Source organism: Balaenoptera ricei, chromosome 3 (genome assembly GCF_028023285.1).
Source record: "Balaenoptera ricei isolate mBalRic1 chromosome 3, mBalRic1.hap2, whole genome shotgun sequence".
Taxonomy (NCBI): domain Eukaryota; kingdom Metazoa; phylum Chordata; class Mammalia; order Artiodactyla; family Balaenopteridae; genus Balaenoptera; species Balaenoptera ricei.
Window position 1 is genome coordinate 131,221,945 of NC_082641.1, and position 13,819 is coordinate 131,235,763.

Below are 13,819 nucleotides of genomic sequence, written 5' to 3' on the forward strand. Positions count from 1 at the left end.
CTGGTGCTGGATCCACCCAAATCCATTGCTCAAAAAAACACTTTTCAGGCAATCCAGGCCTAGGCTAGGCAAATCTTAATTTGTTTGCTGGCTTAAAAAAAAATCAAAACATCGTTTATCATTTGTGGTGATTTTGATTTATGTATAAAGCTTGCCTTGCCTGGAGAGTAATCATAGTATTTCCTCACATGGTTTATAGGGTTTATAGTTTACAGAAAGCTTTCATGTATGTAACCTCTCACTTGACTTTCTCAGCGTGGTGTGGGTACCAGACAGGAACAAGCTACATGTAGTTCAGAGAGGTAGTACTGGCCCAAGGTTGATCAGCTCATAGGCAAGTGACCTGGCCTCCCGTCAAGGTGATCAGACTTAAAGGTCAGGGATGATTGGGGCTCCTGGCAGAGTGGGGGGAAGCATGGGCTTTGGAGCCCAGAGACCTGGTTTTATAGCCTTTCTGAGTCCTGGTTTATCTGTCTGTAGAATGAGGGCTCGTATGCCTACCCTGATAGCTTTGCTGGGGAGATTACATGAGAACAGGTCTGAAGTGCATGATACGCCCATGGCTGAGTCTCATTCCCCTTCCCTCTTTAGCCCTGCAAAATCTGGAGGAACACTGTATATCAAGTGTAAAGTTCTATCTTGGTGATTTAACCATATTTTTCATCTTCCCTTCCCCACTCCATTTAATTGGCAACACTGACTTTGCTCTTTGCTCCTAGGAAACGGAGAACAAGGGAGGCCCTTCCCCATGACCGATGCTGAGAGAGTGGATCAGGCATACCGAGAAAATGGATTTAACATTTACGTCAGTGATAAAATCTCCCTGAATCGCTCTCTCCCTGATATTCGGCACCCAAAGTAAGTGTAACATCTCTCATCTTCTGGGATCTAAGGATTTTGCCCTGGGCTCTTGTTGAGAATGAACTAAAGAAAAAGGTACATAAAGCACTGCTGGAGGAGATTTCCTCCTGTTACCCAGGGCCTTCGTGCACAGGCTCGTGTGATCAGATTCTTCTAGAATTTAGAACTGGTGTGGCCGAGGGACAATATTGTCTCTCCAAAAGAGCTGGTCTCCTTCCTCTTTTCAACCAGCGGAAACCATGACCTCTGTATTTCCTTTTTTGACTCTGGCCCACAGGGAAGTCCAGACCTCAATTTGCAAGACAGTTGCAGCAGCCATTTCAACCCTCCCTTTCTCCACCTTCTGTGTGTGACATTTTTATTTTTTATTTTTTTAATCTTTAGTTTAGCTATCCTGTGCACCTATACATCTATATGTTGGTTATAAGCTATCTCAACTCACTTTGAGAGAGGACATATCATAATGATTATAAAGATAACAGTGGCAGCTAACATTCTTTGAACGGGTAGCGTGTGTCAGGCACTTCGCTTGCATTGTCTCAGGTCCCTGTGATGTAGGTCCTGTGATGATGCCCATTTTTACGGATGAGGAAACTGAGGCTTAAAGGGGTATTATAACTCATGTAGGGCCACACTAAGAAGCTGAGCCAGTTCTTGAGCTCCAGTTCAAGCAAAAACTATACTCTGGATCTTGAGCCATCCTGCCTCCCCTTTTTAATAGGAGTACTGTAGTGGTCATGGTGATTTTCTAGCAGAGGGGTACCTCTTAAAGTTGCTGTGCATTAGCATCACCTGGAGGGCTGTTAGTTTGAACACAGGACCTTGAGCCTCACGCCCATGATCCCTGATTCAGTAGATCTGGGTCGGGGCCCAAGAACTTCATTACAAGTAAGCTTCCATGTGACGTTTGTGGGGTCCACACTTTGGGAACCACTGCAAGCAGAAGATTTCAAAATTGTTTCTTCACAAAGGCAGTACTGAGTAGAAGTGGAGCATAAACTGTTTTGCTCAGGGACTAAGAAGTTAGAAGCCGGGAAAAGATAACAACAGCTAACACTTATTAGGTACTTACTGTGTGCCGAGCATTATTCTAAGCCAGCTGTTCTCAGAGTGTGGTTCGCAGGCCAGCAACAGCAGCATCACCTAAGAGCTTGTTAGACATGCTCACTGCTGGATCTCAGCCCAGGTCTACGGAATCAAAAGCTCTGCACAGGGGCCCAGCCGTCCGTGTTTTAACAAGCCCTCCAGGGGATTCCGATGCAAAGCTGAAGTTTTTATACATACATTCTTTTTTTATATTCTTTTCCATTATGGTTTATCACAGGATATTGAATAGAGTTCCCTGTGCTCTACAGTAGGACCTTGTTGTTTATCCATTCTAAATGTAATAGTTTGCATCTACCAGCCCCAGAACCAAGGGTACTTTTAGTGCATTAATTCAGCCAAACCTTCCAAAAACCCTATGAGATAAGTACCTTTATTATCACCATTTTACAGATAAGGAATTGAGGCCAAAAAAAAAAAGGTTAAATAGTTACCGTGAGATGATACAGCTGGTAAGAGGTGGCGCTAGAATTTACATGCAGGGAGTCTGACCTAGAATCCATAAGTCATAAGGTCTTTCCACCTCTAAGGCCTCAGTGGGTAGAATGTAATAATAAAGAATCTTGATAGCATGTGTGGCTACTTACAAAAATGCTTTCTGCCCGCTTACATCTTTCAGTTCCTGCAACAGTACTTTGAGGTTGGCGTTTTTATTATCATCTCCACTTTGTAGATGAGGAAAGCACACAGCTAGGAATCCCCACCCGGAACGTGTGCTGCTTGCCCAGGACTGGGCCCAGTTTGCAAGGATTTCTTGTGGCGAGGGGAGGGAGCGAGGGCCTTGAAGGGCTTGCTTGGGGGTTTGCACTTTATTTCATGGTCTTCACTGTCAAGCCTGGGATTTTTTTCACCTAAGTCTGAGAATGTAGTTCAGCTATTACTGATGTTGTTGGATTCAGAACCGTGACCCAACTCTGAGGGTCAGAAACTCAATTTATATGTTTAGCCCCTCGCAGAGTTCAGAATTCTTCACTAATTTCATCTTTCTAAGTCTGGGAAAGAAGTTTCATCTGGGAGCATTATTCTCTCACCTCAGCTACTGCTCTGTGGTTCTGTAGGTTCTCAACTCTGGCTATACCTGGGGTGGTTTTAAAAAAATACAAAAGCTGGGGCCCTACCCCAGCTACTGGAGTCTGAATCTCTGGAGGGATAGCCTGGGTCTGAGGATCTTCTGAAATCTCAGAACGTGATTCTCGCATATAGCCAGGGTTGAGAACTGCTGGTGTGAAATAAGGAATATTTTTACAGTGAGAGAGAGATGCTTTCATCCATTCATTCATCTGTTCATCCAGTAAATGTATATTCATGGTCTTCTGTGTACCAAGCCCTGTGCTGAATACCAGGAACACAATGATAAATGAGTCGTTATTGCTGCTTTGGGCAAGAGCGGGGGGCGGATGGCAGGAACAGGTCATTACACCACAGGTGAGAACCAGTGAGGGAGTGGGCACAGGGTGCTTTGGAACCCCAGGGGACACCCCCACCCAACACCAGCCTCTGCGGGAGGACATTGCACGTAGAGGACTAAGCAAGATGGTGCTTTGCCTTAACAACTAAAGGGGCGAGTCTCCCAGCTGTTAGAGGGAGAGCCAGGGGCGGGGAACAAACCCTTTTGTCTCCCAGTGCAGTGCTCTCTCCCAACAGCCCAGAAGAAGAAAGGTCTTCATAATCAAGGTGTCCTAGGACCCACAGATAGGTCTGTGAATAGAATTCAGGAGGGTCTGTAAACTTGGATGAGAACAACATTGCATTTTTCTTTTCATGAACCTCTCACTGAAATCTGGTGTTCCCTTCAGTTATGAGTGTAGGCAACGAAGCACCTATGATATTTTCGCCAAAAGAAATCATTTACTTTCCCATCGCTTTACAGATATCTCGAAATGTCACAGATACTCATCACTGCTTTGGAATGAAGGTAGTTTTTAGAACTTCCACTAGATCTTGTCATTTAATGTGTTAATGAAGAAGCACATTTATGACTCTATTTCAAATTCTTTTATTATTTTGATAACAGTATTTCAGTCTAACTGATTTCCTTTACAAGCGCATCTATTTTATTTTATTCGTTGTACACACTGTTCTGAGAAGTGATGATAGGCTTCACCAACCTGGCAGAGAGGTTCAGGGTTTGGGTTTAAGGGGAGGAGTCCCAGTTCTGGGTGGATGTGAATTGAGCCTAAGGCTCTCCTGTATTACCAGCCCACCCACCCAACCAGTATCCAAGTTATGGCAAAAGATGTCGCTAAATCCAACACTCCTGACACCCACCCTTTTTTAGAATCCCGTTGTGGAAGCTGACTTTTTTTTTTTTTTTTTAATGGTAAAGATGGATTTTATAAAATCATTAAGCTGCTTTACTTCACAATTTGAAGGAAGGGGCTACAGTGGAATTTTGCAGAGCTAAGAAAATTGTTTACATTGCTCTGATAAGCAATTTAATATGAACATCTATAAACATCCGTTTCATATTTGCCATAGTTTGTTGTTAATTGTTTCACATGAAAGTTTTGTTTTTTTTGCTTTAAGCCTTGAATATGTATTCATTAAGACTCATTTAAGCACTAGAGCACTGCTAAAATTCCCTGATTTAAAATATCCAAGTTTCTAATTACATAACAAGACCTCAAATATTTGGCACCTATACAACTGGCACCTTTCAACAAATGGAATTCTAGGCAGAAGTTAAGAAGAGCTATTGAGAAAAGCCAAAGGCACTGAGTTCAAAGGAATTTCCTGGTTGGGCAGGTCTCTGTAAAAGCAAAGTGTTCTGGGATGGATTGGAAAGAAAAGCATGCAACTAAGCACACTCCATCCTGTAGGCTCACAGGGCAAATGAGCATTGAAGCTGAGCTGAAGAGGCGTAGGAGAGCAGTGAAGAGCAGCAGGAGAAAGGGCAGCAGGAGGAAGAAGAAATACCAACAGTAAAGGAGGGGAAGGAGGGTTAAGGCATGATTGGTGAACAGGAAAGGAAACATCAAGAAGGGAAGGAAGAAAGCAGAAGGACAATGGTGTGAAAAAGAGGAAATAAAAATATGAAAGATCCAAACCAAGGAGAAATGGAATCTTATCCAGAATATTCTATTATGTTATAATACCTGAAAGTTAAGAATTAACTCTCTTTAATCTTTATTAGTCCACATTGGCAAATAGCAGCACTTATCTTGATAAGATAAAAACTCAAATTGCTTACTCAATTGCAAGAAACTGTCTCACATGGATTATCCCATTGGGAAGCCAACTTTTCATAAATGAGCTGACAGATGTCTTGAAGAGCTTTTCTTTTTTTCCAGGGGAAGTGGGGTGGGAGAATCTTTCCTGCAGTTTGACAGCAGAAATGTGTGAAGAAGTTAGAGCAGTCAAGCCACTCAGTCCCTCCTGTTGCTTTTAGCTTAAACAACTTCTCTGGCAGGAGCTGAGGTTTATGTTTGCCTTCTACTCCTTCAAACTGAATTTTGGCAACAGCCTGTCAAGGACAGGACCAAGGAGCTGTTTGCTTGCGCCAGCTGCATTTGCTTCCTCCAGAAGCTGCACCAGGGAGCGTGCAGCCACAGAGAGTGGAGAATAGGTGGTCCAGCCCCACCTGCTGGGTTTGCATATGGGAGGTGGCCAGCTGGCTGTGAGCAGGCCTGCCCTCGGCCCCTCCTGCCAAGGGAGCAGGAACAAGGATGGCTGGTGGGCTGGCCCACTTTTCTTCTCCCCGGGGGCCCTGCTGGGCTGTGTGGCAGCCACACATGGAGGCCCCCTCCAGGGCACAGAGCTGGCAGCAGCGGAGTCCCAACTGCTGGAAGTTGCCCGGGTCTAAAAGTTCCTGGGCACACCCCTCCGTTGGATGATCAGCTTCTTCCGTGCAAAGATTATCCATGGTGGGGGTGAAAGCAGCCTACAATCCTGACCTGCTTTCTCCAGTCGATGAATATAGCTTCCAGTAATGAATGAACCTGAACGGCATCTTTGTCACAAGAAAAGGCCCGAGTCTACCAGATTCCTGGTTCCATGCTCCTTCTTGATTTTTCCTTTCTGTTAAATTAACATGGTTACTTTATGGTATGTGCTCAATTTCCTCAAAAGAATTTATAAGCTCATATTATTATAATAGGCCTGGATTCTGTTGAGTGCCTTTACATCCCCAACAGGCTACAAAAGCAGCAAGGGATCTTCATTCTCAAAGAATGAAGATCACTGGAAATAGTAACTATGTGGGTAAATATATACAATTTTTTCTTACTGTTTAAATCTTTCAAAAAGATATCTGACTGGGGCTTCCCTGGTGGCACAGTGGTTGAGAGTCCACCTGCCAATGCAGGGGACACGGGTTCGAGCCCTGGTCTGGGAAGATCCCACATGCTGCAGAGCAACTGGGCCCGTGAGACACAACTACTGAGCCTGCACATCTGGAGCCTGTGCTCCGCGACAAGAGAGGCCGCGACAGTGAGAGGCTCATGCACTGCGATGAAGAGTGGCCCCCGGTCACCGCAACTGGAGAAAACCCTCGCACAGAAACGAAGACCCAACACAGCCAAAAAATAAATAAATTAAAAAAAAAAAAAGATATCTGACTGTGTAACCCAAAATAATAACATATCCTTGCGTTTAAAGCATAGATAAAAGTAAAATGTATCCCACCATAAAGGTTAGAGGGGAGAAATGTAATATAGTAAGGTTCTCCTACTTACAAAGTGGTATAATGTCATTTGAAATTAGACTTTAAAAGTTAAAAGTATATAAAAGTATATACTGTAAACCCTGAAAGGAGCACTCAAATGGCAAAACAAAGAGTTGTAGCTAATAAGCCAACAAAGGAGATAAATTGGATTGATGAAAAATATTCGATTAATCCAAAAGAAGGCAGAAAAGGAGGGAAAAAAGAACAAAGATCAGAAAGGAAAAATTGAAAGCAAGTACCAAGATGATGGACTTTAACCTAACCATATCAATAATCACATTAAATAATCATAGTAATTACTTTAGTGGAAAAGCAGCTTGTCAGATTAGATAAGAAAGCAAGATCCAACTACATACTGCCTGCAAGAAACACACTTTAAAGATAAAGATACAAATAAATTAGAAGTGAAAGGATAGAAAAGATCTTCTGTGCTAACATTAGTCAAAAGAAAACTGGAGTGACTATATATTAATATCAGTCAAATAGATTTCAGGACAAAGACAATTACCAGGGATAAAGAAGGTCATTTCATAATAAAGGGATCATTCCTCAAGAGGACATAGCAATCTTAAATGGTTAAGCAACTAATAAGAGAGTTTTAAAATACATGAAGCAAAAACTCATAGAACTGCAAGGAGAAATAGACATAGCCACAATTATGAAATTTCAACCCTTCTCTCTCAATAATTGATACAACAAGTAGAAAACCAGCAAGAATATAGTAGAGTTGAACAGCACTGTCAACCAGTGTGACCCAGTTGACATTTGTGGAACACTCCACTCAATATCAGCAGAATATACAATCTTTTCGAGTGCATACATAACATTTACCAAGATAAACTATATTCTGGGCCAGAAAACAAGTCTCCATAAATTTAACAGGAATCAGGTGATACAAATTATGTTCTCTGACTACAGTGGAATTAAATTTAGAAACCAATAATAGAATAGTGTCTTAAAATTTCCAGATGTTTGGGAACTATGTAACTCACTTAGGAATAACAGATGGGTCAAAGAAGAAATCAAAAGGAAAATTAGAAAGTATTTTGAACAGAATGATAATGGAAACAGAATATATCAGAATTTGTGGGATGTCACTAAAGCAGCATGTAAGGGGAAATTTTGTAGCATTAAATGCCTATATTGGAAAAGAAGAATGGTCTCAAATTAATGACATCAGCATCTACTTTAAAAACTAGAAAGAGTAAGTTAATCTAAAATAAATGGAAGAAAGGAAGTTTTTTAAAAGATCAAAGCAGAGATCATGAAATAGAGAATAGAAAACCAATAGAGAAAAATCAGTGAACCCAAAAGCTGGTTCTCTGAGGTGGTCAATTAAATTGATGTCTTAGCAGCCTGATAAAGAAAAAAAAGAGAGAAGACACAAATTATCAATATCAAGAATGAGAGGGCTTCCCTGGTGGCGCAGTGGTTGAGAATCTGCCTGCCGATGCAGGGGACATGGGTTCGAGCCCTGGTCTGGGAAGATCCCACATGCCGCGGAGCAACTAGGCCCGTGAGCCACAGCTACTGAGCCTGCGTGTCTGGAGCCTGTGCTCCACAACAAGAGAGGCCACGATAGTGAGAGGCCCGCACACCGCGATGAAGAGTGGCCCCTGCTTGCCGCAACTGGAGAAAGCCCTCGCACAGAAATAAAGACCCAACACAGCCAAAAATAAATAAATAAATAAATAATAATTTTAAAAAAGAACGAGAGAGGTGACATAACCACAGATTCTATTACTGTTGAGAATAGTAAAGTAATATTCTGAACAACTTTGTTCCTATAAATTCAACAACTTAGATGAAATGACAAATTCCTTAAAAGATACAAACTACCAAAACTTACTCAAGAAGAAATGATTCATTTAAATGGCCCTATATCTAGTAAAGAAATTGAAATTATATTAAGAACTTTCCCACAAAGAAAACTCCGGGCCCAAATAGATTCCTCGGTGAGTTCTACAAAAAATTTAGGAAATAATACAAATTCTACACAACTCTTCCAAAAAGTTAAAGAGGATGGAGTACATTCCAACTCATTGTGAAGAAGCCAGCATTACCCTGATACCAAAACCAGACAAAGACAACACAAAAAAGAAGATTACAGGCCAATATCACTGATGAACAGAGATGCAAAAATCCTCAACAAAATATTAGCAAACCAAATTCAGCAATACGTCAAAAAGATCATACAACCGTGATCAAGTGGAATTTATTCCAGGGATTCGAGGATGGTTCAACATCCACAAATCAATCAACGTGATACACACCACGTTAATAAAATGAAGGATAACCATATGTTCATCTCAGTAGATACAGAAAAAGCATTTGATAACATTCAACACCCATTTATGATAAAAGCTCTCAATGAAGTGGGTGCAGAAGGGATGTATCTCAACATAATAAAGGCCATATGTGACAAACACACAACTAATATCATACTCAGTAATAAAAAGTTAAAAGCTATCTCTAAAATCAGGAACAAGACAAGGATACCCCTTCTCACCACTCTTATTCAACATAGTATTGAAATCCTAGATAGAGCAATTAGGCAAGACAAAGAAATAAAAGGCATCCAAAATGGAAAGGAAGAAGTAAAACGGTCACTATTTGCAAATGACATGATTTTATATACAGAAAACCCTAAAGACTCCACCAAAAACCTATTAAAAATAATAGAATCCAATTGGAAATGGATTTGTTATCGTGGTTTGCTAAGCATTGCAGTATCCACAACATCCGGATAGAAGGGTAGGGAATCAGGATGAGGGAGAGCACTGTAGGGAAATCACTCGCTGGACCCAGAAGAGCTAGAGGCTGAGGACCTATTGAGGGACCACCACCTTCCTTCCATGATAATGTGGCCTTGGTGTTGCTGGGGGTTGAGAACCAGGAAAGCCTGATGTTTATAAATATATGCAGAAACAGACAGGGAATCTTCTGGAATGGTGATGAAAGCCCAAGCAGGAAAGGCCTGGGATGTAAAAGAATTGAGTTTTTCTGGCCCAGAAGGCATCACCAGTTGTGCATTCATGGGACCCCAGGGGACCAAAGGAAGCTGTAGGCAGAGCTGCTGTCTGTGTTCTTGGGCTCCTGCTGCATGGACACCTCATGAATGTATTCAGAGCTAATTAAATCAGGAATTTAAGGCAACCGTGTATGTGTGTTAGGGGCTCCTTTCTCATTCCTCCATCCCCGATCTGTTGCCCACCTAAATGCAGCCTCCTCCTACTCATTTATACTAAAATGATCAAATGTCAGTCCCTGCCTTGAAGCGATCTCAAGCCTATTAGTCAGTTGAAACTTTCTCTGCAAGTCATTCACTCATTAATTGAGCAAATACTTATTGTGTGCCTACCATGGGTGCTTATTACTTACTAGCCTACTGTAGGCTAGTCCCTGGGAAAACAGCAATGAACAAAATGGGCAAAATTTCCTTCCCTCCTAGAGCTTACATTCTACTGGGCTGGGGAGGTCATAAACAAACAAATGAATATATTTATTTTCCAGTGATGTAGGGAAAGAAAGAAGCAAAGTAAGAGGTAGAAAAAGTGATGAGAGAGGCTTCCCTGGCGGTCCAGTGATTAAGACTTCGTACTTCCACTGTAGGGAGGCGCAGGTTCGATCCCTGGTTGGGGAACTAAGATCCCACATGCCGTGGGGCACAGCCAAAAAAAAAAAAAAAAGTGATGGGAATAAGGTGTATTTTATTTCAGTGGTCAGGGAACGCTTTGCTGAGAAGATGACATGTGAAGAGAGAAATGAAGAAGTGAGGGGCCTAGCAAGGCAGTTAACTGGGGGAAGAGCCCTGCAGGCAGAGGAAACAAGTACAAAGGCCCTGAGACCATCATGCTTGGCTGTGGCACCCAGTGAGCCAGGAGGAGAGTGATGAGAAACAAGGCTGGAGGAGTGTCAGGGTCATGGTGGGGCTTTGGCTTTTACCAAAGTGAGTAAGATGGGAATCCCTGGAGGGTTTTGAGCAGAGAGCGCCATGATCCGATTTTCATTTTCGAAGGATCCCTTTGGTTGCTATGTTAGAATAGACTGAGGTGGCCAAGGGTAGAGACAGGGAGAATATAGTTAGGGGTATATTACAGACTCAGACCACAGTGGGAGTAGAGATTACCAGTGGCCGCATTCTAGATATACTTTGAAGATGGAGACTACAGAATTTACTTACAGACAGTATAGATATGTGAAAAAGAAAGGAGTCAAGGATAACGCCAAGGTTTTTGGCCAGAGCGACTGGGGAGATGGAGTTGCCATTACAGAAACAAAGACTTTGGGAAGAGCAGGCTTGGGGGAAATCAAGATTTGTATTTCAGTCAAGGTTAAGATGTTCTAAAAACATCCAAATGATGATGTCAAGTAGGCAGTTGAATAAATGATGCCATTTGTGTTGTGAAAAATGGAAATGGTGGTGGGATCCTTTTTTGATTATATTATATATTATATTGTGGTTTTAATTAACTCACCTTCCTTGAATAGCAAGAAATGTCTGAGGCATAACGGATAGTAAATCTAGAAATGACCCAGGATCAGCTGTGGTCTGTGGTGTGGTGTGCAGGATGATAGTTTGTGTGCCACATTCAGGTCAAAGTGAGGGCGGTGCACACCTTCTGCCATCTACAATGGGAGTGAATGGCTGGAGTCTGGGCCCACCCGTCTCCCCCCCCCCACACACACACACAGTGCCAGGAGGTATGTCAGACCCTCTGTACAACAGTGACAGGCTTGGAAGATGTATTTAGTATGTATTAGCAGTTCTTACCCTTTTTGTCATGATTTGTATGGTGGAGTAAGCTCACTTGACACTTCTGTAGTGGAGTGCTTGAGTGTAAGACTAGCGCCCAGAGATCCTCAGGATGAGAGCGATCCAGACCCCCTAAGTTCGGCAGGTTGTTAGCAAGGCAGTTGTGTAGGGAGGGGCGGGGGGCAGAAGGAGGCTGTAGCCTGAATGAGTTGTGAGCTGGGAAAGGAGAAAGTCCAGGTTTCTCTGTAGCATCACTGATTCTACAGGGAACTTCAATCGGCTCTTCTCTGAAATTAAATTTCTCTCTTCTGAGCAATAGTGTTTTCTTCTAAGACAACAGTTATTGATCCATCAGACCTAATATTGGGATTTAAAGCTGCTCATAAGCCTTAAAATGAAATGGCAGCCAATAAAATTTCTCAAATTGACTCCTTTTCTTGTAATTTTTAAAACAGATTTCAGTGAATTCAGCCCTTTTGTTGAAATTACGGAGATAAATGGCTTATACACAAAAATGGCTGCCTGTCAACTGAAAATCAAACGGGCACGTATCCCATATGATTTTTGCTGGGTGAAAACCACTCGACATCCACGTGCGCTGTCGTGTGGTTTGTTTTCTTTTATCATTTCTGCAAACAGACGCGTTCTCTAAGCCTTCTTGAAATGGGCGCTGTGTGCTCCATGAATACGAAACGCCTGCCGTTTAGCTGGTGCTTGTGTGCCAGGCACGGTGCTGAGCACTCCACCAGCCTCAGCTCACTTGTTCCCACTTTGAGGTTTGGCGTGACGACGTTTTTCTTTCCTTTATGTTTCAGCATCATCTTCTCATTTACAAAAACTCTGTCACAACTCTTTTGTGATTCTGGCCTCTCTGAAACCGTTTGTGTCTATTGGGGATGACTAGCTCCATTTTACAGATGCACACACTAAACCTCAGGGAAGCTGAGTTCTTTGCACCAGTTCACACAGCCTGTAGAAGGCAAAGGAGACTCACACCTGGACCCCAGCCTGTGCTCCTTCTGCTGCATCACGCCAAGACCGAGACCCATTCCTCACAGGGAAGGAAGCAGACATTTTTACATTCGAATCCTTTGTGCGTGAAGGTTCTTGGGCCAGGCGTAGCGAGCAAGGTTGGCTAGATAAATGGACACAGCCCGGACACTGCTTGAGTTGCCTTTCACTCCCGCTGCTGAAGGTAACATACGCTTGTCCAGGAGCAGATAAATCGCCCTCAGTAAAACTGGTTACAGAGATGCGTTTGATTTCTAAGTGGTATTGCCCTCGAAAGGACTTAAGGAAAAAGAGAATAATGACTGGAAGATAAAGACAATTATCAATTCTCTCCCTTCATTAAGATGGTATCACGGGCAGCATGATGATAAGAAAAGCGAAGCAGCTCCCCTTGGGAGCAGTGTGACATAGACTAGAGCATAACTCCCTCCTGATTGTAAGCCTCCTTCTCCACACCTTTTTGGGGGACAAAATCAATAGTGCCCCCACCTAGCCAGCCACCTGCAACCCTAAATCTGCCCAGGTAGTGAATGGTATCAGTTTAGCATTCTGTAGACTTTTCCTTTGCTTATGCAACATATGGAGACATAGCAAGAGGTTTGGGGCTTTTTGGTCTGGGGTTTTTTTCCCCCCACAAAAATGTGGTCATACTCTATGTATTTTATCCTACAGGTAGCTTTTTTCGCTTATATTATGGTCACTTTTCTAAGACATTTCTAATAGCTGTATAATATTACACAGGAATCTCATAAATTCAACCATTGCTCTGTTGACAGGCATACAGGTTGTTTCCATTCTGGAAACAATGGCAAAAACATCCTTGAACATGTTTCTTTACATTTTAGTTTCTTCTTTTCTCCTCTGTCATGAATCATGAAGAATCTTGATATTAAAGCCCGTTTCCTCCTTACCCTGTTGGCCTGGCATCTGGCATCTAATAGGAGGTGTGGTCCTTATGGTTGTTATCTCATGCTGATAATTCCGGGCCTCTTGACCTCACCTACCGAACTGATTAACCAGAGTTCCTTCTTCCTGCTGTCAGCCTATGTTTAAAGTTTGAGCACATGGAACACTTTGCAGGTTATGTGTGCGGAAGGACCAGTTTTATCAAGTGGGACAGCCATGTGAAGAAACTGTTGGGTTTTCCTGTGTGCTTTAAAAATTTTTGCTGTTGTTGTTGTTTTTTTTACACCTGTCTCAAAACTAGATATGATCTGAGTAAAGGACTTTCCAAAATGTGAGTTCGAAGGGAGAGGCAAAGACTGCACAAACCAAGATCCTTTAAATACTGCTTGTACCTGAAGTCTCTGGTACAGGTTAGGGGGCACAAAACTGGTGATGAACTGGTGGTGCAGAGGTGCATAATTAATACTAATTAGCTTTGTTATTCTCTTAACTGCCTGTTGAGAGGAGGGAAGAGCAGG

At 42.5% G+C, this 13,819-nt stretch overlaps 1 protein-coding gene across 1 annotated transcript in view; it reads left to right on the forward strand.

The window, feature by feature from the left end:
* GALNT10 (polypeptide N-acetylgalactosaminyltransferase 10) overlaps positions 1 to 13,819 on the forward strand; it is a 223,633-nt gene that overhangs the window by 113,296 nt on the left and 96,518 nt on the right. Inside the window, exon 3 of the mRNA XM_059917564.1 lies at positions 720 to 858. Coding sequence (XP_059773547.1) covers positions 720 to 858 — 139 coding nt within the window. The remainder of the gene's footprint in view (positions 1 to 719; positions 859 to 13,819) is intronic.